The following is a 27,787-nucleotide window of genomic DNA, read 5'->3' as shown; positions in this document are numbered from 1 at the left end:
CTGAAACGTGTGAATAAGTTTTACATGGACTTTAAAACATTTATTTAGGAGCTAAGCTAACAATGAAATAATTTTGCTATTACATTGCTTCAGCCATATATTGCAACCAATACTTTCACAGTTCTGGTATTTCACAGTGGCAGTAAGAAAAGTGAAACAAACAGAGCTTTAAAACAACTCTTTTTTATTTCTTAATTTTTATGGCTTCAGCAACATTATGCAATCTTGGTGCTTCTTTTAATATCCTACCTGTGGTAGCATCTGTGGCCATCTTCTGGGAAATGGCTGAAGAGCATCATAACCTGGCCATTCCTTTCTTTCTGGACAAAATTTGGGCTTGATCTTGTGTGGGACACTCGCAATGTTGGAGCAGCAAAGCTGCCCATGTGTCTGCCCCACAGGACTGCTGCACGAGATCAATTTGGGCTCTCCCTAGGGCAGATGCTAGTCTTTTCTGCCTCACCCAAGCCAGACAAAGCAGCCTCACTGAACAGCAGGGTCATGCCCAGTGTTTTCTCTTGGTGTTTGATTAGCTCTAGGTCGCGAGCCACAGGAAAAAAAGCAGTAAATCTAATTCAGACATGCTCCACACAGTTATAGCATTCCTTTGTAAAATTTATTTAATGCTTTGTAGATATGCTCAAGCCATTCTGATGAAAAATATCACTCAAAGGCTTTGCCCAGAATAAAAGTTCAGTAAAATTCTCAGTCATGTTTCTCTGTCCTCATTTGCAAAACCCAAAAACTTTTGTGCATGTGAGTGATCAGAAAGAGGCCTGTGGCTATGACCTTCAATCTTTACAGGGTGGAAACAGCACATCTATTCTGCTACGCAGTTACATCCTGGAAGTTACATGATGTTACTGAAGTCAAAGCCTTACATTTTTCAAACAGGAGTACTGCTGAAGCTCTAAGTCGAAATAATGAAATAAAAATTTGGAAAATTGTATTAAACTATCAACAGATGAATTGCTTAGAGCATTGGCTAATTACACTAGCAGATTATCAACTGCAATGTCAGCACCAAAATACTGACTTAGGTTTTATATTGTTTCTTGTGTTGTTATGTACCACACAGAATCTTGGGAAAAAATTCCCAGAAAAATATGAAGCTTTAATGCAAAAGAAATTAAAGCAAGTAAATGGTGGGTTTAAGTACTACAGAGACATGAAGCATTGCTTTTTCATATTTTGCTAAGAAGCAACAGCTGTACTTCATTTTAACTTGATGTGCTTCAGAACTCATACTCATATAGGTATTTAATGATCCAAACATAATGGTCCTGCATAGTTTAATTACTTATATGAAGGCTCAACTTCATATGTAATCTCTTAATAAAAGATGCTGCTGTGAAAATCTTACTTTGGTTCTAACAAAGAATAAACTCTTTAACAATGAAAATGCTTTGGTAGAATTGAAGATTATTGACTATGGATCCTGAGCAGAGCTGACAGTCAGTTTTATTCCTTCTTAATAGACTCCTTGCTTCTTCTTCCTTCGTGGTATAGCCAATACAAGGAGAACAGGTAGAGTGCAAGGCAGACCATCAAATCATAGTGGTAGAGTGTTGCAGCAAATAGAAGAAACAAGAAGAAACAGAATATTTTGAAAGCAATATTTTTTAAACGTGGAGACTCGCTAGGTAATTTACAGGCTTCACTCTTCTGGTTAGAAATATCTGCAGAATCAGAAGCATGTTGGCTTTCTTTCTTTGAATCGTCAAGCCAGTTTACTGTTTTCCCCCCTGTTATTAAATGGTCAGCTGGAGAGTCTGAGTCTGTTCCCCCATTTTCTTTGGTAGACTTACTAGTTAAAACTTCTGGCCTCCATGACCTCTCTTGTTGGAGCTCTGCATGATGGAAAAATTGACCTGTATTCCTTCCTCTTCCTTCTCCAGAAGTTGCTGAGTCTGAAGCAGAAGGTACTTCTCCTTTTTCAACTTCACGAGAGAAGCTTTTGTTAAGACATGTTATTTCATTTGTTAGATTTAAATTGTACCCTGACTCAGCAGCAACGTTGTCAATGACATTGGATTCAAAGTGTCTATACAGGTGCCCCCTGCCTTCTTCCAGAGTGGGCCCTTCTGAAGATGGCACTGAAGAGCTTTTATAATGGTAACTAGGCACAATATTTGTACCAGAAGGTGGCATTTTTGTTTCAGCTTTAGAACAGAAACAGGAAAGTGTATCACCATGGCTTTCTTCCCTGTAGACCTCTTCTGCTTTCTCATGGTATAGATGCTTCTGAGTGCTCAGGGGACTTTTAGGTACTTCTGAATGTGAACCCTCCTGCAAATCTTTCCTTCCCATAGCAGAAGCCTTTACTGCTTGTCCTACAGGTAGAATATTGTCTGGTTGTGCTTTGGCACATTTTTCCCTGCTATTGCAGACAGATTTCGTTTCTCCTTGCAGTGTTTCATGTACGCCTGCATTATAAATACCTAAAACTGATTCCTTTTCAAATTCAGTGTCATATAATACACCCACTGTGTTGAGTTGACAAAGAGCATAATGTGAACCATCATTTCTCCCTTCATGTGTATCAAACGCTGTTTCCTTTTCCTCTGTGGGCCTGTCACTTAGTGCAGTCTCTCGAGGTAGCTTAGCAATTACTGCTTTTTCACTGCCAGGCATTTTTTCTGGAGCACTTTCTGATGTTGTTTTAATTATATAAGCTGTACCTGCCTCTGCTTTCTCTGTAATACCCTGCTCAGAGACAGAAGACTTTTCACAACTCTCTGCCTCCTGGCAGGTAAACAGCTCCTTTGTGGAAGTCATGGTCTGAGGTTCCACGCTCCCCCTCACTCTCCGCCAAACCTCACTCCCCATTCCTTGCCACCTCTGCTCTGCAAAATTTGCTTCGTTTTCCCTTCCGATTGGTCTCCCTTTATCTGTGTTGTCTGTCTCTCTGTCTTTTAATCTCCTGAATCCTCTGTGTTCCTGAGTGTCCTCAGGTCGCCTTTCATCCACCCTGGTGGCCCTGGGTGCCTGCTTGTTCTCAGCTGGCAGAGGCGCTGGGTTCAGGGCTTTGGCGTTGTGTTTCCTGTGTGCCTTGAAAGGCTTGGAAGCTTCCTCCTCGCCTATTGATGTCAAGTCTGCTACTTCAATAACTTTCTTCTGCTTCCCCAAATCAGTGTTTCTTTCTGACATTTCACCAACTCCTTTTTTTTGTGTGGAATCTGTTGAGACACCAGCATGCGCAAAAGTGCCGGCATACAAATCTTCGCTTAAGTGTACCTGAACTTTGCTTTCAATCATCTTGATTTTTCCTTCATTTTTGTCAGCATCTGACAACAATGAATCCAAAGTTTGGTGAGACATTTGTGGTGCCTGGTGTTCCAGAGCTGGATTAGCATTCCCATCCAGCGTCCTTGCTATGTGTGCATTTAATTGCATGGATTTGTCATGCTCTGGTGAAATGGTTTCTGGTCTCGTTTCACAGGCCCCTTCTGAGGTACCAGCAGCATCCTCACTGATGAATAGCCTCTCCACCATCTTACTTCCAGAGGAGCTATCTATTTCACCTTTTGAAATATCTGTGTGCCTCTCTCCTTGTTGGTTTGAGCCAGTAGCCATAACATTGATAGCCTCATTCTGCTTTGTCAGAGGAAAATGTTTTGCCGATAAAAGGCTTTCACTGGTACCAGTATGTTCCAAAGACCGCCCATAGCTGTTTACTGAGCCAGCAGTGACTTCCTTCCCTGGTAGCTGATTACTATAATCTTTTACAGAATACTTAGCTTTATCTTTTAATTCTTCTCCTATCGCATGTGAAGTGGTTTCAGATGAGGAGCCGATAGGCATGGGGTGCAAGTCACTGCTTCTTTCTATACTGGTTGGATTTTTCACCAATCTTTCAGTTTCACTTGGAAAATTAATTGGTTCTGTTGTATAAAAATTCCTTTCATCTCTGGAAGAGGTACCTCTAGCTCCTGTGAAGTGCTGATTTAACTGAAACAATAGAATAGAAAAGAATGATGAAAAAGTGCTTTGCAAAAATATGCCGAATGAAGGAGGCAGGATTTCATTATAGGAAGTTTTGTTTTCAGTAACAAAGCTTTCATGGAAACATGTTCCAAACCATTTGCAAAATTTGCATTGCATGTATTTTTTAACATAGTTAATGAGCTTTATGGTGGTGCTGAAAGGAGCAGGAAATAAAATAGTGTTCAGAACCCTCTCTCTTTATTCATGAGTTCAGTAAGCTGCTAGTGGATTTTATACAAATTAAATCTGAAGAGAATATTTCCTTAAAGGCAGGCTAATTTGTTCACTATGCATTTGATTCTAGATTTGGAGAGAGGAAGCCGTGGGGTGAGGGGGGAGGACTGGTGCTTAAACAAGGGCATTGATACAGTACATCAGTGTCCGGTAATGTACAGTATTGTCCAGTAAAACAAAGACACATTTCACACTGACAAATACTGTAAGGATTATCTGTGCTTCATTTCTCTCAGGGACCATTTTACAGGCTTCAAACCAGACTGTTTTTAGACAATCTGGTAAGACATGAGTTGGAAATGAGATTAGCGAAGTAAAAGGCCAGAAACTAATCATTCTCCCTCCTAGCTCCCAAATATCATATTGCATTATTCAGCTATGCCTGCTTGTCACTGCACTCTCTTCTCACTTTAGCAGTCACACTGATAGCACTGGCTGATCAATTAGAGGCTAGCTTCTTGGGCACCCCTTTATACATTTGCACTTGCTGTAGATACCCCCATTACAGTTTCTCTTATTAATATGTTTTCTGCAAAGCTTCTGCAAACTATTAATAGTAAAACGTCACTCAAAGAAAAGTGAGGGAGCTAATGTCTCTGCAAATTCTGTTTTAATGACCCTCTGCCAACCAGTGCTCAAGTGTATTTGAGTTCTTCGGTGATGCCAACTGTCAGGATTTAACAGTGAGATGCCTGTGTTTTTTTCCCCTCCTCATAACTGACATTTGCATGATCTCAATAATTATATGCAAATCTTACGATTTCCCCTTCTTCTCACATAAGGCTCATGTTACTTGTCAACTGCACAGCTGTCTTGTGAGCCAATGCCTGTGTGTTTCAAAGATTTGGTTTTATTTCCATGTATTATAAGCCTTCATTGTTTAATTCATTAAAGAGCGCACAGTGCAAATTAACATCTAAATTATAGCTCCCCCTTCATTTATTGTACGGACAAGTCTGGCAATTGATAAACAAATGGTTATATTTGATCCCCTTTTTTGTAAAAGGGTGGACTGAGAACAACAAGGGATTTAGAGGTCTTCCTTTGCACATTTCGCCATAAAGAAAAAAGAACCAAAACGTTGACTTTCAGGCAGTGAAAGGTCCCACAATAGGCAACAATTTTCAACTTTTTAAAGTAAAAGACAAGAAAATTTTATATTCAAATGAGAGGAATTTTTTCTCTCTGTCAACAAGAAAAAAAAGAATGGTTCCCATCTTCCTCTCTTATCTGATTCAGCATTCACATTTTCACAGGTGATAGCTATTATAATCTATGATTATGAATCTGTGCACCCAAATGATATGAGCTGAGTACAGACACTGGGAATAATGGATTGCTGTATGTGTCTGATTTATTGCCATTTTTTCTTTCATACTGAAAAATTCAAGGCAAACCACACACACACATGCGTTCGCACAAATCCAAATAGATTGAATGTTCACCGAGTGTGAAATTCATTGGAAAAAAAATAATGTAAAATACTGATACAGAAGAATCTGCTAATATAAATATATATATACTTACTAAGCTCATATTGTTATCATTTCAAAAATCTCATAAGTAAACAGTACTATAAATACTAAAAAAAATGTAAATAGAAAGCATATATTTAAAAATATTCCCATCCTAGAGAATAGGAGGGAAGATTTTTTTAAATGTTACCCTCCTAATTCCTTAGAACTGTCTTTTAGAGCCTCAGGTAAAGAAGTAAAAGGGATATGTCATTAATTTAAGACCAGAAAAAGTTGATGCACTATACCGAAATCAAAGCACCTTCTATTGTTGAATCAGTTAGAGATTCAGTGTAAGTACAGACCAAGGCTTTACATTTGTAAATTAGTACATCAGTCAGCTCTGTTAAAAGGGGGCATTTCACCAGCTTTGAAGCGTAAATGGATTCAAATCATTTAATACTGTAGATATAATTGTATAACACTTACCAGCAACTCTAATTCTTTTTCATCATCTTTGTGATCACCCTGGTTGTATTCTGCAATTTTGTCTTTTATATTTTCTTTAGCTAGTTTCTTGTCTTTGTCTTCTGCTTGTGAATAAACAATTTCTGGGATGTTTGTGTCTGAAGAGTTAAAAAAACAGTTGAATAATTTCCATGATGTTGGTTGCTACACTATTTTTAATTAACGTGTGCAGTAAGGAAGAACTAATTAAACCGGGTGTTGTACCTGAAGTCCTTGAGTTATTCCATGTGCCACCATCAGACGATGTCAATATTTCTTCTTTTCTGTGAAACAAAAAGGAACTTCTTGTGTTATTCTGCAAAAATTATTGTTCTAATTCCCCTTAGACTCAAATATAAAGACTACTGGTTAATTACACAACATTTTAATGTTATTTGAAATTCTGAAAATAACAGCTACAAAAAATGTAGTGCTTTTTGAGTGACCTGATATTAAGGCTTGGTCATAAGAAAGAATTGGCTGAGAAAATGAGAATGTGTTGACCTTCAGATAACATTGCAAATCTGATGGGTTTTCCCAGGCCTTTTCTGAGAAAGCAGCACAAAGGTGATTAGATGGGTCAGTGACAGGAGAGCATAATTTTGAGGTCAGGCAAGGGTCTGGAAGGATATATGTGTTCAAGAAGCCAGGGCTCCCTCTTGCTTGTGTTTTTCAAATATTTATATATTTACAGAGATGGCTGAAAAAGACATCTTTGTTACCTGAAATAAATCAAAATATTCTCCCTGCATGTGTATAAATCCTGTTGCTAAACTATGCCTGGCCAGCAGGAATGAATTCTGCTTCCCTCAGCCAGTGCAATTTTTTCTGTTGCTTTGCTGGCAGTGAAAAAAAAGGCCAGGTTGAACACAAAAAACACCTACAGAGAGATGCTGAGTGCCTGCAGACCTCATCAATATCAACTGATATCAATTGAACTGCTAGCAGTTCAAATTGTGTGGTTATAGGGATCTAATTTTTAGTGGAAAAGGAAAAAAATGTTAAGAGAATGTCACTTATGTAAAATGTAAATTATTGTATCACTCCTAATGACTCCTCTATGAGGAGAATTTTTTTTTCTGTAGGTCTTAATTTATGTGATTTTCAACCAGCCGTCCACCTCTGTTACTGAAAATTACTTTCTAATTTTCAAATATTAATCTTTTCCCCTTCTATTTTCTCCTGGTGTCTTTCATTTGAATTGATATAACATTAACTCTGCCACCTAAATGCTTAATTCAGAAGGAGGATGCTAAATTTATACACTATTAAAAGAATGTAGACATCTACTGTCACCAACTTTTTAAAAACCAGTCTTTATAGGGTTTGCCAGCCTAAGCAGACAGAAGCTCTTGCCAGTCTTGCATCTGATCTCTGACACTGGCCACTATCAGATACTTTAGGGGAAGATGTAGAATTGTTGTAGGAAAATACTTGAAGTAATTGGCACTGCCCTCTTAAATTTCTTCTCGGCCATTTTTTTTGTTAGAAGCTGTCCTTGAAGCACAAGATTTAATACTCTCTCAGGGATTCTTTTTCACCATTAATTGCAATAATGCTAAATATTCTTGCAATCTCTATGAATGTCATGTCCCTCTTGAATTCTGGTATGTGCATAACCTCCATGTGGTTTTCACTCTTCCACTCACAATGAGTTGTCCTTTCCCCTGACTGCAGTTGCTACAATCTGCATTTAATTCTGAAAAATGTGGCAGATCCACTTTTTTTTAGTTGATCTGTGGAGGTTTTAAGGTAAACCATTTGTGCTTATTATTTATACACAGGGGTTTGGGGAGGTTGGTTGGTTTTTGTTTGTTGGTTGGGCTTTTTTTACTGTTCAAAGGCTTGGCTTAGTGTTACATCTAGTTCCCAATTTTCTTCTGCCCTTTTGTATCTTTTTCACTCACCTGCTTCCATAAATCTGGACACTGTGTAGGTTGGGGTTTAACCACGATACAGACGCATCAAAACATTTAGGTGCTGTTAGGGTGTCTGCAAAAGCCCCAGATGAGGAGCCAAGACATGTATAACACATGAACTGAATCATCACCCCAAAACAGTGATCCCAAAACAACATGGGCCCAGCAGGAAACCTTCCACTGCTTTCCAGTGGGGAAAAAAATAGCATTCCAAAGTGTCTGCATTTCTTTCAATGCAGCTGACTGCCTACAGCGTTCAGCCATATGGATGCCACAGCTCTTGGAAAGCAGGGATGGCACCACTGCTGCTAGAAGGGACTTTTGTCTACTTCTTAAAGGAACAAGAGTTTGACAATTTTTTCATTCAAGAAGCATTCCTAGAAGAAGGGCAATTCTTAATGCCTATATCTTGCTTAACATTCTCGTGCTAGCTAGAGTTCATAGCAACTACTGTGACATCCAAGTAGCAGTGCCACTTTCAGCTTCTATCACACCCTCACGTGATAAAATACCCCACTGCACATCATTAATGCAAAAAATACCCAGACTACCAGAATACAGAACATCTGGGGAAAACCTGGAGGGCAGATTGGCCTACTCTTGATGGAGTTGGATGTACAAGCAGGATCCTTACTCTTTAACTTAATTTTCATACCTTGGAGAAAGGAGAAACTGAATTCTGCCCCATTTCCTGTGTTACCTATACAGTAATCTTTTTTTTTTTTTAATAGAATTTTTCAGGGTAAAAATATAGGCACAATGTTTGAATAAGGATGTTAAGGCTGAGTACCTATTTTATAGACTTTTAAATGTACAGGTATAAAGATGCTTCAAAATGAATAATTATGGGTATGTGCCAGGATGGTGTTACCTTATCTAGCCTTATTGTTCCAAGCATCTGTGCTCAGGCAGTCCTGTATATCATCCCTATTATCAGAGGTGAAAGATTATCACTTCCAAAAGGAGATTCACTCCCTCTAACATGGGAATCATGAGCAAGATGGGGTGACACATCCTATGAAGGCACTTCTTTACCTCTGAAAGGGACTGAACATGAAGGGAACCTGAACCTACATCTTGGGCCGTGATCTAAAGCTGCATGACTCTCACCTGGTAACTCCAAATTCAGACTGGAATGTAGTTATGGAGTTTCAGTGGCTGGGACTGTAACACTCAATGTATGTGTGATCCAAGCCCCCCAGTTTTACTTTCGCTGTGATTTAAGCAGAATTTTTGCTTAAGTTTTGTTCTAGTAGCATCTGCAGCCCTGGTCAACAAGTTTCTTTTCACAACAGCAACACAGCTGAAGTATGGCAATGATAACACAGCCTCACAGCTACACTGCAGGGCTTGTAGCATAATTTCTCTCCTATTTCACTTAATTTTATAAAGATTTCTGGTTTATACCCCATTGTTTGTGCACACCTGCCCTGCAAATAGCTGAGTACAGGGAATGTCAATGTAACAGTTATTTTACTTAATTTAATTTTAGATCAGAAATATCTGTCCTCATATAATTGTTCTCAGGGGAAATTTAAAATTGGCTTAAATTAAGGATATTGATACTGTAGAATTTGAGGATCACAATGAGCATAAAACAAAAGTAATTTAAATCACTACTTCAATTTAAGAAATGATACTTTGAGGGTCTGGGTGCATATAACTTTTGGACAACCTCAAACCTATTTGTATATCCTAAGGACTGAAATACTTCCCAAAAGCCAATAAAAATTAGCCCTTTCATCACACAAAGGCAATTAGAAAGTGTTTGTCTAGTTTGTAAGTTTTTTCTCCATATTTCTCTGAAAAGGTCCTAGCACAGTGTCAGAATTTCATGAGCAGATTTTTAAATTAGAATATTAATTAAGTTTTTGTTTCAGGAATTAATTATTGCACTTTGTTGTGAAGTATGCTCTAAATTTGCCTAGATGATGAGAGACACAACATTTTTATTCTGTTAAAAAGTGTTAACTTTTATTTTTAAGTCATCCAGGTATTCTTACAACAATGCAAACTAGGGAAAAAATCCATTATGTCAGATTATGCAATTCCATTCCAGCATAAGTAGCCATAAGCCTGCAGAAGCTCTGTTGCTTTTTCTCATTCAGCTGAATGGGGCACATCTTCATAAAGTTCAACAGGAACTTCTGAATTTCTACCAGCTTAAAAACCTATGCTCATATGATTCAGTCTTGATGAAATTATCATTCACTTGTATTGAGTTATAAAAATAAGTCAGGACTGAAAACAGGTTACATTGTAATTTTGCAGTAGAAAGAACAAATATGAAGTTCAGGGGCTGATTAGTAGGACTGAGAGAACTGAAAATGTGACTGACATGTGAAGGAGTTCAGAAGTCCCAAAGTTATGCGAAATTGGCGTCCCAGAGAGGAAATGTTAAATTAAAAATGTGAAGAGTAGACAGAAAATATCTAAGTGACAAGAAAAAAAATTAGCAATAAACAATATTTCTTTGACTTCATGAAGAGTTGGGATAAACTCGGACATATCAAAGCTTTTGAACTAGCCCTTTTAAGTTAATAAGAATTTTTTAGAAGTGAGGTTTCATCAACATTTCAGATAATCTATATATGACCCCACAAACAAAAGACTTCTCATAAATTCTTCTACCGTAGTGCCAGTGGTGGGACAGATTCTTATAGGAAGAGAAATCTTGCAGGGCATAACTGATAGGAGCAGCAATTTAGAAAATTTAATTATTTCATGCAGTCTGGGAGCAGAACCTGTTGTTTAAATATGCTCCAATTAAGAGAAACAGATAATCTCCAACCCAAATATGAGAGACTCAACAGAGGAAAATACATATTCATTTAAAACCTTTGCTATTCAGATCTATTCAAGTGGTCCTATACTGTAACAATATCAGAAGAGTTGAAAAATAGAAGCTATATTTAGGAAAAAGAAGAGAAATAGTGTCAAGGCAACTACAGGCCCAGGTGTCTTTGAAAAGTTTTCACAATAGACTTAAAACAAAAATGAGAACAGAAATATAGATAAATGGAAAATGGCATAAAAATGCCAGACTCACCTGATAATATCTGTCTTTGATAAGATTACTACATTTCCCTTGTCTAAAAATCAGTTATCTGGACTTCATTAAAGCATTTGTTGTGCAGCCACATGGGAAATTTATTAATTAAACAGGAGAAGAGGGAGATGAGCACAAGAGCTGGGCGGTGGGAGAGGGGCTTGGTGCCAAGCAGGGTCCCAGGAGCTGGGCTCTGGAGCTGGCAGGCGTGGCTGGGGAATCAGAGAGGACAAGTCATGTAATCAGACTTACTCAGTCATGTTATTACAGACCAAAGCACAAGAAGTCACAGTTAAATTAAATCCGTGGTAGAGAGGAAGTTGGGAGACATCACCAACACAGAGGAGGATTGAAAGAAACCGGTGGCCTGGAGGATCAGAATAATAGTTAAGGGATGAAATTCAAAATTATAAAGTGTCAGGTTAAACATTTAGGGACTAAAAAGAGTTTATGCCACAAAACTAGGCTTTAGAACTTGGAAGAAACAGGTGAACAAGAAAAACTGGAGGGTTTCTTTGCCAGAAACAGTTTCCAAGCCACTGGTGCGAGATGAGATAGGCACTGTGATATAAAGGCAAACAACGTTCAGCAGCAAGGGGAAGGTCGTCCCGGTTATGAAAGATTTCCAAGAAATGTCCATGTTGTGGCACCAGGCACCAATAATAACTCCTCTAGAAAATTTGACTAAAATTTCCAAGAAAGATTGATACAAACTAAAACATGTTCAGAAGAGGACTAGAGGAAGACTGGCAGGATGAAAAATCTATTTTAATGAAGGAGACAGATTAAGTAGTTCTATTTTCAGCATAACAAAATAAAGCCTGAGAGGAGGAATAAATGCCCTCTATTGATACAGCGAACGGGTAAATACTCAAAAGACAAAAAACCCAGCAAGACTGTTAATGCATTAATATAAAGAGTCGAGAGAAACATTTGTTTTTAAAACTTAAAAGAAGATCTGTAAGCATTAGAAAAGAATATCCTGTAGTTTATCAGTGTATCAGACACAAGAAACTGAGAAGGAATTGTTTCAAGTGTGGAAACAGGAATATATTTTAGTGAACAAGATTATGCAACACATTTTCCAAGGGAATAAGACTTCATGATCCTATAGTCACAGTCCAGCCCTACTTCAAATGCTCCTGTGCAGCTACATGCCCTGGGAGTTATGCTTCCAGGATTTTTAACTATGGGGCAGGAGGTGTTTTGGTCTCCCTGAAATAAATTTGGGACTATGGCCAGGAGTAACAAACTTCATATTGGGTGGGGTTTATCATAGCTTGTCATGATTTTAATTCACACACCAATATTTGGCTAAAAATGTGTCTGTATGTTTGTATAACTCACAGTACCAGTCACTTTCTTCTGTGCTTTATCTACTTATGCTAGATCTTACTATCTAAATGTGATATTTATTTTTAAAAATGTGAAAGCAAGGCTAAAATTGTTGGATTATGGAGAGATTAAAATGTACCTGAAAAACTCTGAAATTAATGCAACCTGAACAATTTTATACTACCTCATATTTAAAAGAAAACGTGGGTAATATTATTTAGTCTGAAATTCAGAGACATATGAGGTTGTTAAAGTATTCAAAGAATGTATTTCTCAATATTTAGTTAAAATATGTAAAAGGGAAAAAAATTTAACACTATTTTATTTCAAAACAGTCTTAGGTTTTGTGGATTCTTTCATGCTTCTGATTTTACTGTAGATTCAAACTCAAACTAAATCAAAATTCTACCCTGAAGGTAGAATTGAATGTATGGAAGTTGAGGTAAAGCTAAAATATCCTCATGAAAAGAGCTGGCAAGACTCAAGTTGTTAAGCAAACCATAGCCACATTTTAATTTCAGGACAGATTTCTAAGCCTAACTGTAGCCTCATACAGCAGCAACCTTCAATACAACCAGTGCTTTTGGATCTAGTGCCAAAAATAGCCAGCCTTGCTGAAGAATGATGCCACTGGGATGTAAACAACATGTGAGATCCCTGAAATGAAGTAGTTACATGTGTCAGCAGTGCTCTATTGAGAAGCAGAGGAGCAAAAAGTAAATTAGGGCAGTTAAGTACTCATGTTTGAGCTGTCACTGGAGTCAAACAGGCAATCCTGCACAGAACTGCAACCCTATGGAGCAGGGAAAGGGAATATGGGGAGGGAAGGGCAGGCAGCTTAGTTTGGTTATTTTTGTATCATTAGCAGCAGTAATTTCAGAAAGAAGTAGAGAAGAAATATCTGAATTTGAACAAGCAACAATAAAACTTATTTTTAAATGTTTATGTGCACATCAAAAGCAGAAAGCCTGCAAAATGTCTTGAAGATCTGGGCGAGAAACTAGAGAAAGGGTTTTCCACCTGTAAGTATAAAATTCAGTAGCATTGTATGCAATATCATTCAAAATCCACAAACATGCAACAAGAATGAATTTCTCAGGAAAAAAGAATTTTGGAAAGGATTAAGAAAGATTTTGTATGTGTAAAGTTCTAAGCAGAGCTTTAAAATTCTATTCAATTATTTGTAAGGCTCAGAAGGATAAGAATTCAAGGTATTTTCTTACTAACATAACCCCCATAACATTGGCTTGCTTTAAAATATTGCTCTATTTGTATTGATCCTAAAATACCAGTTGGACAGGAGAGAAAATATTCCAAAACCAATTCACACTGAGAGAAAAATGCAAGAAGGGAAAAAACCCTTGGTACTATCAAAAATAAAATAGAAAAAAAAATTAAAAATTAAGCTTCATTCTTTCATTCTGGTTTGGGAGCCACCAAAGATCCTGATGTGGACCTTCAAAGTGTAGACTTTGACTTCTTTTGTGATGGTGTCTCCATGGTTAATTTTATTCTATCTCACTGACTGAATATATGAACTAAATATTTAATGAGTATAGACAAACTCATTCCTTGCCTCCATATTGCTCAGTTCAAAACTCACTACAGGGACAAGCCTCCCTACCAATCTAAACTTACATGTGTGTCCTCAGAATCTGAAGTTACAGTTTGAGAATACAACCACTCCACAATTTATTATCACATGCAGTTCTTATTCTCAGGCCCTGGTGCTGCCAGGGAATTCAGAGCAGAGCTCAGGAAGAGGAGCTGGAGCCCTGGCTTGAAGCCACCTTTGTGCCTGCTGGGCCTTGCCTGGCTGTGCCACAGCCCCACCCAGGGTCCCTGATGTGGCTGGGGGTGACAAGGACGCTGAGAATTACCTGTCTGGGTGCTGGCCTAAGAGGGCAAATATATTATTTCTCCTCTGGAGAGTTTCTAACATGGAAGACTGCCTGCTGGAGGTGTGTCCAATGGCCTCACCACCGATCAGTGCTTGAGCTCCTGTTTCAGGGCTCCTGAAAACTGAGAGGCCACAGAACGCCTGCAGCAGAGACGCGTGCAGTGAGACACGTCTGTGTGCCACCACCTGTGTGCTGTGGAGAGAAGCCATAAAGTGCATGTTCCTCTTCCCAGGGGCAGAGCAGAGCTATGCACAGAGGCTGCAGTGGCCAGAGTGCCTGGCAGTGCTGGCCTCACTGGAGCCAGCCAGCTGGGGGGCAGTAGGATCTGGCCTTCTCCAGAGCTCTACCTGCAAGTTGTGTCTGCCCAGGCTTTGAGCCCCTGTGTCGGTAGAAAAGAAAGAGCCTTGATATAGCTAAGGAGCAAAATCATTGTTATTGCCAGACCTGGTGCTTCTTATCTGTTTACCTGCATATTCCATCCAAATGAAGGCAGAATATTATTTTTATGAACGGTACGCTCTCATTTGGAATTGACACTAATGAATGCAAGGCCCTTTCCCCCTCTTGTTTGTACCATCAAATTAATTAGCTCTATTGTGACACCAGTATTTTTCTCAAGTAGTTCAAGGCTTGAGCATTTTCCTTTCTTTTTCTAAAGGGCATCTTCAGTGCCCTTTATCTACCATAAGAATCATGCATCACTTGTATTTTTCACAACTAATGCTGTTTATTATAAAAACTGATTGTGATGTGAAGATTGTTATACTGTGTGGCAAATTGCCCAAACAATTACTGTAAATGCATGAGCCATAAACTGTACTGCCAAGGACACTGGTAGGTTAGCTCCTATAAAAGAAACAATTAGAGTCTGAGGTGAAAATAATAGAGATGAGATGACAGTTATTGAAAAGGCAGAACATCCAGTTTAATGTTGTAAATATAGGTTTGTAGATTACACTGATGGTTTTAAAGTGTTCATGACTTATTGAATGGAATAGAATATTCCTTACTTTAGAATGGGGCCATAATTATTATTTCCTTTTAATTGTGATGTCTGATGCATTTGTGAGCAGTTGTTGAGAACATCTACACATTATACTGATTCTATTTCTAAATTATCGTCCTGCTTCAAGGGTTGGAGGTTTTTTTTTATTTTACTTTCTTCGCATTTTGTTGTTCAGGGTCTGTTCTGAACAAAGTATTTTCTCTTGAGGAACGTGGAGTGCTTAGAGGGTTACAGCAATAATTATTTCAGTTTCAGCCTACACACTTCACTGCTTTAAATCATCATTAGAAGTTTCATCCCTCAGCAACTCCTGCTGAGACTGTCTTAAACTCCAAGAAACAATTAGATAAGAATAGCTAATCTTTATAGCGACTTGTATATAAAGGTATTGATAGGAATTTGCCAGAAATTGGGGGAATATATTTTTTTTCTTAGAAATCATCTAAATACAGAAAAAGGTTATTGCTACGATTGCTAAAGAATTTCAGGAATTCAAACCAGACTTGGAGTGTATGAAGATTAGGATGCATAAAAAAAAAAAAAAAAAAGATGTGCACCTTCCAAGAGATGTATTGCAATAACTTGTGGTATATATAAAGAAAATGCAAGAAAATTGACATTACTGCCTGAGAATATTAAGCAGTCCTCTGTTTCTTTTTTTAAGAGACAAGACATAGGGATAAAAGGAAGTGAAATAAAGTTCTAATATTTGACCCTAGGGAGAGCGCTAAACAACTGGACACAGAATTATGGCTGTCCAAGAAGGCAGAGGTACTGAACACATAAAACCAGAACAGGGAAGGGTCTTCCCAGGGTTTAGAGGAGAGGATGAAATAAGCAGCAGAGCAAAGGGCAGTTTGTGTGAGCAGCCTGTGTGAGCTCTAAACTACCAAATCCATTAGTCAGGGGAAGCTGGAAAAAGCTCTAAAGTGGCTCTGAGAGCAAGTTGCAAGGAAACTAAGTACTCATCTAAAATACTTTTCAGGGAAATGCTCTAGGTCGTTTTCAGGCTTTTACATACTGTTAAAAAAGGATGATCTTAATATGAGTTAGGGGTGTCAGAGCTGTGTTGGAATTCGACGGAGCTGCACTGAAGTTCAGGGAGGGGTTGGGGAGCACAGCTGGGGAGGGGCAGAGCTGCGGGCCTGGGCAGTGGCTGCATCCTCAGGCTGAAATAACTGCCTCTTTCCAAAACTCAGGGCAGAGTGCTGGGAACCAGACCTTAAGGATAGCAGAAGCCAGCAGCCTCACTAATTAGAGACAAACCAAGCCTGCACAGAGCAGTGTGTCTGCATAGAACTGTGGGGCTGCACAGAGCCAGCACCATTCCTCGCTTCCAGGCTCCTAATGGGCACTCCTGAATTCTGACTTCCCAGGTGGCTTTACCTGAAATATGGCCAGTTCCCACCTAAAAGCATTTTGGCTTCACATGATCCCTCCTTGTGCAGATGTCATGTTATACATGCCTGAACCATAACACTGTTATGATATGTCATGTGTGGCAGTATCATGGCCGTCTGTTTATGCGATTATTTTGTTTCAGGAGGTATTTAAAAAATAGAAGCAAACAGAAAAATAATTTAATGTAAACAATGTAGGTAATCATAAATTAAAATTATGTTAGATTCAAAACTGATTGAGACCACAAAGGAAAGGATTCAGAAGCAAAAATTGCAGACAAAATCAACGTCTATAAATGAAGAGCTGTGTGAACCCTGAGCAGAAATAACTGAATAATATTTTAAAGCATTGCCATTACAACTGATCCTATTAAAATGAAGCTGTATGTAAAATAGGAGCCCCAATTGTGAATCTAGGCAAGACTGATTTTCTTATATGACCTTCAACTACCAGCACTGTTAGAGAAAGCTCAACCTAGTTCTTAGTAAATAGGTGTCACTCAACAAATGAGACTGACACTAATTAGCTTCCTTGTTGATAGTCGGGAAGCAGAGGACAGAGGCAGGAGGTGGCGTGGTGCACTCACTGTTAGAGCAGCAGGTGAGGGCATTTGCTGCCTGGCATGGCAAAGGAGGCTGGCGCTGCAGCTGCTGGTTGGAAACCACCCTGGGAATGGAAGACTTCACTTCCAGGAGAGTCAGGCAAGCCAACTTCAGAAGCATTTTGAATGAAAACAGAGCCACAAAGAACCTCCACTGAAATATTTGAATTTTGAAGAAGACAATATTAAACAGTGCTATTTCTTCACCTTGAGGAAATACCCCTTAGTTCTTGTCTTCTCACCTAAGAAAAGGGACTGTTATCAGAAGAGGACAAAAGGTGAGACTGAAAAAGGACAATAAAGGTCTCTCAGTAACTTTAGGAGAAATTAGAAGGATTTCTACACAAGGAGAAATTAGAAAAGAAGTTTGGAAAGTGAAGTTGAAAGAGATGCTCAGAATAAGCAATATATGGTATGATTAATAGTATCAAGGGGGACATTTGATCAAGAGAGCAGCTGTAAGGGAATTTAAGCATTTTTCCTGCAAAGATAATTCCCAGTAGGATTCAGACAATGTTTGTAATAAATCTATTTTTATTAAGATTATTGGATTGGTGTTATCCAGGGGATTATATTTTCCAATTACTAATATTTTCATTTTTCAGTCTTAGTTTATGATTGAAGCAGGGACATGGGTGGCACAGAACAAAATGCATTGGCCTGACTTGGGATGAGAATAATCATTGCCTCAAAGCAAACAAAGTCCCAAGAAATTAGTCTTTATTTTCTAGCTCATTAAAAAAGACCTTGAGTTTTAATAGCAATACATTCATACTTTTTTTTAAACACAGATGTATTAAAAAGAATGTATATGTCCATTTTAAGATGTTAGTGCCATTCAGTCTGAACCAGGAGCCCAACACCAGTTTGGTGCCAGGCTCAAATATAGCTTTGATATAGCACTGGCTATCCCCAAATCTCATGACTGTAGGTATAAAGACTGCAGAAGAGCCCATTGCATAAGAAGTCAGTTATACCTCAAATTAAGTTATAGCAAGTACAAACAGGAACACTGCCACTTTATTCAGATCATTTCATAGCTCTGTCATGATTGCTGTACCTCATTGTGATATCCATGTAGCCATGTTGAAGCAGTACCTATTCAGAAGTGTTACACATCTGTTTTACATGTGGATTGGTCAGAAAATTTATTGATTCCTTTGACAGAATGGGCTAAGTATTTCATAAACACAGAATCTCTTTCCAAAAGATTCTCCAGGGCAGTGTTACAAAGTCTACAGAGAGATCCATTGTGAATTAGTAATGCAGGCCTTTTCTATTTGGATATCTATCTCCAGGGCCAAGCTGTTGAAAAAGAGGAAAAGGTGAGTGAGCAGTCAAGTTTTCTGAGGGCTAGGCTTGGCCTAATGTGAGAGGATATGCTTCATAGGTCACTATTTTGTCTGGAAGAGGTATGATCAAATATCAAAATTGTTTTATAGAAAGGAGCTGGGGCCAGTGCTCTTCTCATGCTCCTTTTCCCCACTGCTTTAAAATACTGGAGGAAACAAACTTTCAAGTTGTGTCTATTTTGGATAAATCTGAGAGGAGAAAAACATTAACCTGTGTTGCCTCTGGTCTTTTTCTGAATCTCACAGGGGAAATGGAGAAGGAGCAGTCTCTTCCTGGCATGTCAGGAGAGAGTATTTTCCAAGAGGCTGCCTGCAGTGTGCTGAGGCACATATACAAGAAGGTGGGAAGTGCCTTAGATAGACTGTAGAGAGATAGATGGCAGCCAGGTGAGACTAAGACACAGATGCCACTCCTGGGCAGGAAAACAGAAAGGATGACAACAAAAACAAAACCTTAGACAGTTGTTCTTAAGGGAGGAAACTATGATCTAAATCTCGGGAAGCAATTGTAAATTCAGTAAGTATCTCGATACGACGAAAATCCCAGGTGTCATCAGACAAGAGGACAAGAGGCTTTTATAATCTTTTTTTCATTTTTCACAAGTTTACTACCACACAGCAAGAAGGCAGCTGTGTGATAGGTATCAATATTTCTATCAAGAAGACATGGAAAATACCTAGGAGACACTGGTCCATATTTACTTGGGTAGCTGCAGAGACTGACAAACTCCCCAACTCTCTACCATAATATGAAGTGTTTCAGCCTAGTAAATCTCATATTTATCACCCAGTATCTATAAATGTTATTGTAGGGACAACAGTTGTGCATCAAAACAAAACGTAAATGTCAACCCACTTGGTGCACCTAAGTGCAAGGTAAGAAAAACCTGCCAGGTTTCCCTAGTTCCCACTCAATTGTGTAGCCCAGCGTCCTTTAGGACTAGTTTGTAACCAGCAGTAATAAATCTTCAGGTTTAGTGTCAGAGTATCAGCTGGTTTCACTAATCAGGAGGAGAGTGGAAAGACACTTAGAAAACCAAGCCCCCTATTATGCTTTGGCATGTCAGCTAATACTTGTGCGTGTCACTGAAGGTCCAGGGATCAAATAACCACTTCTAACATTCTCCCACAGTGTTTAAAAGGTCTTACCCTCTCCTTTGCCCTAAGGCAGGGACTTCATTTAACTTTTAAAGTATTTGTTTGGACCATTTTTCTCCCCTTTTGTAGATGAGAAGATAATCCACATTTTAAATTAAAAATACCGTGGGCAATTGGTTCTCTGGATCTATACTGCAGCTGAATCTATTGCTTCAATGTCAGAGTTAAGGTGCTGGGACTGGATCACAGCTTAAAGTTCATAAGCAGAATAAACAGCTCAGATGACACTGGTAGTCATTGCAATGATTAAATATGACTCCAGTGCTCTCAGCTAATGTTGCACTAACTTTAAACATCTTTTCAAGACTAACATTTAGAAGAGTCAAGTTGAATGTAATGGAACAATTTTTTTTCCAAGTAAACATTTATGAATTGTAGTACCTGAATGGTGGACAGGAGAGGGTATTGAAATGGTCATTTACAGCCTGGTTCAGTTTGCAAAATAGATATCTTCCTAAACAAAAGAATCATTGAACATACAGGAGTTCATTTAGCAATGTACTTCTATTTTTCCAAAGGTCCTTAACCAGCAATCTGAAAGAGCATCTGGTCCTGTAAATATTAACATACAAGGATAGTTTTACACATGAAGAATTCTACAAAGTTCACTGAGACTCCTGATGCTCATTAAATTATTTATTATGCTTGTTGCAGGATCAGCCAGTTGATGAATTTAAGAGTTGTAAGAGTCAGCCATAGTAATTACAGTATTGGTATATTTAAATAAGCTGATGAAATTGTAGCAACTGAAAAAAAAATCTTAGAAGTGTAAAGCCAAGCAATGCATGGATAATACAAGTACTTATGATGGCTGAGAAATGACACCCAGATTACAGAGCACTGGTTTTATATGATTTCATGCAAACAACTGAAAAAGCTTTGTAACAACCAATATTTCCTACACAATAGAACACAAATTTCTGTTCTGTAGCATTGGTGAGAGCAGTTTTTAAAGTAGATCATGGAAATAAACAAGAAACCACTGATACTAATAAATTCCAGTGTAAATACTCAGCTAGGATTGTCAGTACAACAACATGTTATTTTCATGTATCGTTCCTTTAAGTTTTAGAAGCTTCTTTAAATATTTCTTGTGCAATAAATGGATGGCAGATGGGTGGCACAGTTTACAACCACCAAAAGCAAAAATGTGACAAGTTTTCAGCTTTCAGGTATGCTCAAGTTAGGAGACCACAAGTACAGGAAGAATGTGTCTATTTGTCTGTGCATGCCATTCTAATCCACATGTTCCACCTCTTTCTTTAACACTTCTGTGATAGCATTCATAGACTTAAGCCATTAACCTAAATATCTATCTTCAGGGTATTTAATAAGTTTCATATTTCAAATAGTATACATGTCCAGATTTTGAAATATTATGATTAAACAGAAAAGAAACATCGATCATAGTTTCTGGCCAAGTAGGATTGTTCTCTATAGAATATTTTTCAAGTGGTTTATCTCAGCTTATTTTAAATTACTTTGGAGAGTAAGGCTGCAGCAATTTCCTCAAAAGATAGCCCTTCAGTTGCTGTTTAGAAGCATTCCTAATGCTGAGTCAAACTCAGTTCCCCAGCTTGCTTTTATCCCACTTGTCTGAACAATATATTTTAGAGCACCTTAAATAATTATCTTGTGTCCCTGATAATCATGCTCTTCAAGTATGTAGAAAAGTCTTATTTTGGTTCCAGTCCTACCTAATTCTACAGCTGAGAAAGGCTGGCAGTGACCAGGAGGCAAGAGAAGGTCTGGGAATACTAAGTCACATTAAACACAGAGAGAGGAGTGTTCCTCATAGCTGGCTCCCTGTGAATGGATAGCTTCTCCAGCAGCTGCTCCCTGGTAAAAACAGTGACTGCAGTCACTTCCTATTAATAGCAATAAACTTTAGTCAAATTCCATATCTGTATGCTGATCAAGATGTAACTCGTGACTTAAAATGCCAGAAACAACCTTGAGATTAAACAGAGGTACACAAAGAAGATGTGTGTTTTAACACCTTTCCTGCTCTTCTTTTCCCTTCCTGATTATGGTGACACACAATCAAAAGAAAAAGGATTAAAAGGGAATGTAATTCAAATGCCATATTTTAAATGGACCAGATGGGAATGATGCAGTTGTTCTTCATAGCAATGTGCATGAGAGATTATTTCCAAACATCTTTGTCAGAAGCCTTTGATTTTTTTTTTTAATCTCATCATGAGCTTGTGGGAAAAGCCAAGAGGAGCAAAACTGCATTTCTCAGCACAACCTAGGCACTGGTCTGCCATCTGCCTGGGAAGACAGAACACAGTGAGCACAATGCAGTCCTGCCAAGCTGCATCTTCAGCAAGTTCTACTTCCTTTGCCTCCCATCAGAAAGAGATGATCAGCATTTGAAGAAGGGAAAGCACTCATGCACAGAAGAACTTTTCTCACGGACAATTTCTTAGAGACCATTCAGCATATATGCTGGCAAAGTTGGCATTGGCAGCCTACAGACATGGGTTTTAATCTCTTCTTTCTCATTGTGCTCATAGAGCAGCTCTTGTAGGAGCCATTGCCCTATTCTTGTTGTGTTTCTAAGTGGCATCATGGAGGAATGGGAATTGGTGCACTATCACTCAAAAAAGTAAAGTTCAGCAATTACAAAAAAAAGGCATAGGATCAATATCAGCTGGATCACAGTGATACACTTGTGGATCAGTTCAGTGTGATATATTTGTGGGCTCAGAGAGCTAAGGGACGATAACTCTAACAGTTGTGACAAAAATGCTTGCCTTCCCCTTCCTTGTCAGAGGACAGGAGTCCAAACCTGATACCCTCCTGTAAAACAATTCTCATGCTTATCAGCCACTTTCCTGGTGCTGTCACTTGTGCTCTTGACAGATGGCAAACCAAGGCCAAACACAGAAATGGGATGTAGCATCCTCAGTGACAGGGAACATGGCTTCCATGATTCTATCTCTGCACCTTTCAGCATGATCTGCAGGAGTCTGCCTCACACAGCAGCCAACCACCTCCTGTCTGATCAGACCAATGCAGGAGCCTGGTGTCCACAACAAAATCATGTGGTCTAAATCTGAGGATTGGAAAGAATTCACGTTCAGAATCACTATCCATATCCTAAAAGCATGAGAGTCAAAAAAAGAGAGAAGAGTGGAGCTGATGCAATTAATTTACATTTTTCTGACTTGTATGTGTATGTATATATATGTAATTTTATGTGTAAATATTTTATTTATATTTATAAATAGGATGGAAATTAGGCCTGTTTACTGGTAGAAGATTTTCCTCTTCCAGTGAGTCTTACAATTTTAGGACTCAATTTTTCTCCTAAAGTATATCTATGACTATGTACAAGTTAAGCAAACACTTTCATACAGACCCAAGCATAAGTTAATTAATTTAAACATTATTTCCCCAAACTGTATTTTGTCCCTGTGCATCCTTTGAAGACTTTTGAATATCATAAAAATTGTTAAAGTTTATAATGAAATAATTTCAGATGGTTAAAATATAGCTAGTACCAAATACTTTATGAAACTTTAAGAGAAGACTATTGGTTCATACCTAGACACGGAAGCAAAAGCAAATGATACATGAAATGAAGAGGCAGACTTTTAAGTGATGTGGTTCTAAATATCCAAATATAGACAGGTTTCAGCATTAATTATTTGATGCAGTTTTGCTTTTTACTATAATTTTTTTTCAGGTGCAACTTTTGAGGGTTAAGCTCATTTTTAAAATTTATTTCTTAATAATGGTGTCAGAACAGCCTATTAGCCTCATTCACTCATCTTAGTCCTGGATCATGTTCTTAATTGTAACTTGAAATAGTCATATTATTGTGTTTCCCCAGTAACTTCCTCTGAAAGTGAATATTATTCCTTTCAGTTAACTAACACAACTAATCCTTGCTAATGACATTTAATGAGCCACACAAGTATGCCCTAAAGTGGATCAGACTCTCTGCTTAAAAACCATGATCCTGTCCTGCCTCATTTTATAACTGCAGAGGTAAATTGCACATTTTAAGAGAAAGTATAAATATCTCAGAGCCCGGAGTTAAAAAAAAATTAAAATGTTATTACAAGTTTCTAAATTTGATACTGAGCCCTAAATGAGTGTCCTTTAAAATTATCCTTTTGTTCAGATTGCTATAAAGAAATCTTTAATTTAGGATGTCCAACTCATGGGTATGGATAGCAATATTCCCTACCTGTCACTTTATTGTGAGAATCATAGATAAAATTGCTTTTACTTCTATCTATTTGTAATGCTGCAACTCCAAGGACAAGCTGGTTATGTTCGATGACTCCCCCACTTTGCTAAATGTTCTATAAGCAGCCAGCATAGCACATAGAAATGCTGCAGAGTTTAAAATCCAAGCTAGGAGGAGAGAGAGAGACGGGCTGGTGGAGGAGAGCTGGTAAATGGGCAGCACTGCTCAATGCAAGATGAAGGAGTAACAGCACATCAGCAGCCTCCCTTTGCCAGTTTTGGGGGGTTTGTTTTTCTTGTGCTTTTTTCGGGATATCAAAGCAAAGGAGTTTTAATGAGGGTCTGAAGGAGAATAATGAGGTACTTTTGCAGATGTCTGCAGGGTGTTCCTCCTCACTCAAAGGGGCAACATGTACAAAGACACTCTGAAAAACAAGTGAGCAATGGAAGTTGGCATCTTAGTTCTTTTGAAACAAAAGACCCTGATGCTGACCTCATTTGCACTGGCAAAAGCTGTGACTCTTGTGAATTCAAAGAAGTCCCTGTAGCATAAAATTAGTCCTGGGTTACATACTGACAGAACTGTCTGTCAGAAGCCTTGGTGACCACTGAAACAATATTCCAAAGATACTTGCAGCTCATTTTTGCATTTTCTATAAGGTCTCTGTACATTTTCCTGCCACTGAAGAGAGTCTTGAAAGTGCATGGTTGTTAATTGTTTGACAGAAATGTGTAGTATATCCTAATGTAGACAAGAATTTGACCACTTTGGTTTAAATATTTTAAACATACATGTGTATATATGTCTATATGAACAAATATACACATAAATATATACATACATACATATATATACATGTATGTATAAACACATACACATAGATGCATTCCTCTTCAGTCTAACATAGAGGGAGACAACTTTTAAAGTCTGATTACAGATAAAGTAATTTTATATTGAGAAGAAGGCACATTATCTTCTTTCCCATTTATTAAAATCGCCCTGCCTGACTTACACATAAATCATTTAGTATATCCATATAAAAGAATATTCCCCAGAAGGAAGGCTTCTACAACTTTTGCTAGCATTATGCCTGTCATGAGAAACTTTAGGGAATTAAACCTGTAGAAGTCATTTGACCTTAGACGTCAATGGTACCTAAATTTTCAGGTTATTCCTGAAACCATCTGGTAGCCCAGGGCTCACTAAATTGAGACTCAGCTCTCCATGTCCATCATGTGTTCCTTGTGGGCTAGCTCAGCTCAGGCTGGAGTCATGCCTATGGTGTTTGATATCACAGCCCTTCTGCAGAGCATCTCAGGTTATCCTTCTTATCCAGAACAGGCCATGTGACACTCCTTAAAATCAGACACAAATGTCAGGAATTCAGCACAGGACATGTAAAAGCATCGTTCCCTCTGCTCTAACATACTGGGACGTTCCTTCATGGAAGTATCATCGTGAGGGCCCCAGAGTTGGCCCAAAGGACACTTGTCAGGAGAGCTTTGTGGACTGGCTATGAACCAGACCTTGGGCTAGCCCCGGGGTGGCTCCTACCCTGTGGTGTTGATACAAGCCCTAAGCTCTACTGTGCAGCTCTCCTCACAGGGCTAATGTGTGATTAGGGCTGGCAGAAGTTCCCAGCACAGCAAGTCTGGTTTTGGGAACGAAGGTTTGGCACAGAGGAAGCCCTGGCTGTCTCCCTCTTCCTTAAGTTCTCACCACTACTGCTGCTCTGTTCCCCCTTCCCTACCACTTCAGGCCAGTGGAAGAGCACCAGCAAAATCAAACAGCACTGTCTTATTTGGAAAGAGTATGGGAACTAAAACCCCAACAAAAATTCAAAACCACAACTTTAACTTAGTTCTGACATCTGAGTATTGAAAAGGACATTGCAGGTAAAATACAGATTTAATTCTGCAGAAGTCCAAATGATTTATAGTAAATTTGGGGAGGAAAACAAATGAGAATTAGATTTTTGCATGCAACATTATTTTGCTAACAGAAAGAACATAATTAAAAACATTAGGAGAACAGAAGTGACTATTCTCAAGTGTCTCTCTTTATATGCTATTAAAGTATAAGTTAACAACTGCCACTTTATAATTAACATATTAGTTGTCTAAATTTAATCAGAAAAATATGGTATATAGAAGATAAATTCTGAACATTTTTTCTTTAATATATTACCAATTCTGCCTTATAAAACATACTTCATTTCACCATTTGTGAAACAGAAGCATGAACCAGTGGCAGGGAAAAGAAATTATAGCCCTAATATACAATTTGCAGAATAGCCCAGTCACATGCAGAAAAGTTTGTACCAGCTATTTTAATTTCTGGATTCTTCCCTAAGTTATCCACTTCTGCTTCATGAACCACCAGTACCTTTTCTGATTTAATAATTGCATGTAGAGAAAGAACCATGAAATAAATTGTGTGAAAACCCTGCTTTTGTTTTGCTTTTAAATTTTTGTTGACTTACAAAGGAAATGGATGCAAATTTTTTTAACTGTACAGCTACCTTAGTCTGGAACAACCATGCCATTGACATCAGCTCAGTTTCTAAACTACAGAGATCAGAATTGGTACACAGTGCATAGAGGGTTTATAGACCCTCACACTGCTTTTCAAATGAATGCCATGCATAATATTATTATCTAAGCTAATCTGTCTGCAGAAAATCACTGGTTGATATATACAAACACTTTACTGAAACAAGTCTTGGTCTAATTTTTCATTTACAAAACAAAAGTAAAATAGAAGAAAATAACATGGGCAGTCTTGACTCAAGTAAGCACACATAGAAAGTCAGAAATAGCCAGCTATATTCTAAATTACCAAAAATTAAGGTGCAATCTCACCTGCTTTGTGTTGTCTTTAAGCAGCCTTTAAGGCTCCTATCTGTAGCCTCTTTCTGGGATTTATTATCCACCTTGGGCACAGTTTCTTTCTTGTGACAGATCAGTGTGTAATTTTTGTCATCGTTGTTTGCCCAGAAGGTACCAACTGATGTCTCATAGCGGATACAGAATTCCACTTTAACTCCATCTTTCTGGAAAGGAGGCACCACAGAAATCTTAAAGCAGAACTGATCCATCTCACTACCACAAGAATTAGGCATGAACTCTGCGAGGATGTCATAGTAAGTGAGCCAGTTATTCAATGTCATTCGAACATACACCTGTTTTTCAAAGGATACATTGAGGACTCGTATAATGCCGTTCATACAGGTAACTCCAGGCAGGAGCACGACTGACTCCAGCACTACTTTCTGCTCTCGCACTCTTTGTAAAAGTTCTTCTTGAGAAGCAGGTAATGTAAAATGCTGGGAGAAAAAAAATTCATCCTGAGGGAAAACTTCATCTTCTACATAATTTTCTTGTCCTGTATTAGGAAATTCCCAGATATCAAACTCTTTAACAGACACAAGATCAAACCCAAATGCATCAGCAAATGAAACTTTTCTTGAGATGTTGGTGGGAGTATCTGCCTCCTCTTCCTCTGAAGCTGAAGAATTCCGTCTTCGGGGACATGGGGAAAAACGAAGTTTAATGTCAATATTAACATCTTCATCGTCTGAAGTGCAATCATTTCCCGTGGGGACTTGTAGGAAGTTCGCCCTGTTAACCTGACGAGATCCTTCAAAAGACTCCATTGGGCTCTCTGATATAAACTGAAA

General features: G+C 38.3%; 1 protein-coding gene across 1 annotated transcript; it reads right to left on the bottom strand.

Annotated features, from left to right (window-relative positions):
* Window positions 1-167: 167 nt before the first annotated feature.
* On the bottom strand, window positions 168-27,787 carry PPP1R3A (protein phosphatase 1 regulatory subunit 3A). Its single transcript, XM_059472419.1, has 4 exons — window positions 26,970-27,787; window positions 6,408-6,466; window positions 6,165-6,301; window positions 168-3,951 (listed from the first exon to the last, which is right to left on the bottom strand). The coding sequence occupies exons 1-4, from the start codon at window positions 27,761-27,763 to the stop codon at window positions 1,462-1,464; spliced, it is 3,480 nt and encodes a 1,159-aa protein (XP_059328402.1). The 5' UTR covers window positions 27,764-27,787; the 3' UTR covers window positions 168-1,461.

The sequence above is a fragment of the Ammospiza nelsoni genome, chromosome 5 (assembly GCF_027579445.1).
Source record: "Ammospiza nelsoni isolate bAmmNel1 chromosome 5, bAmmNel1.pri, whole genome shotgun sequence".
Taxonomy (NCBI): Eukaryota; Metazoa; Chordata; class Aves; order Passeriformes; family Passerellidae; genus Ammospiza; species Ammospiza nelsoni.
This window is presented reverse-complemented; position numbering and strand designations above follow the sequence as displayed.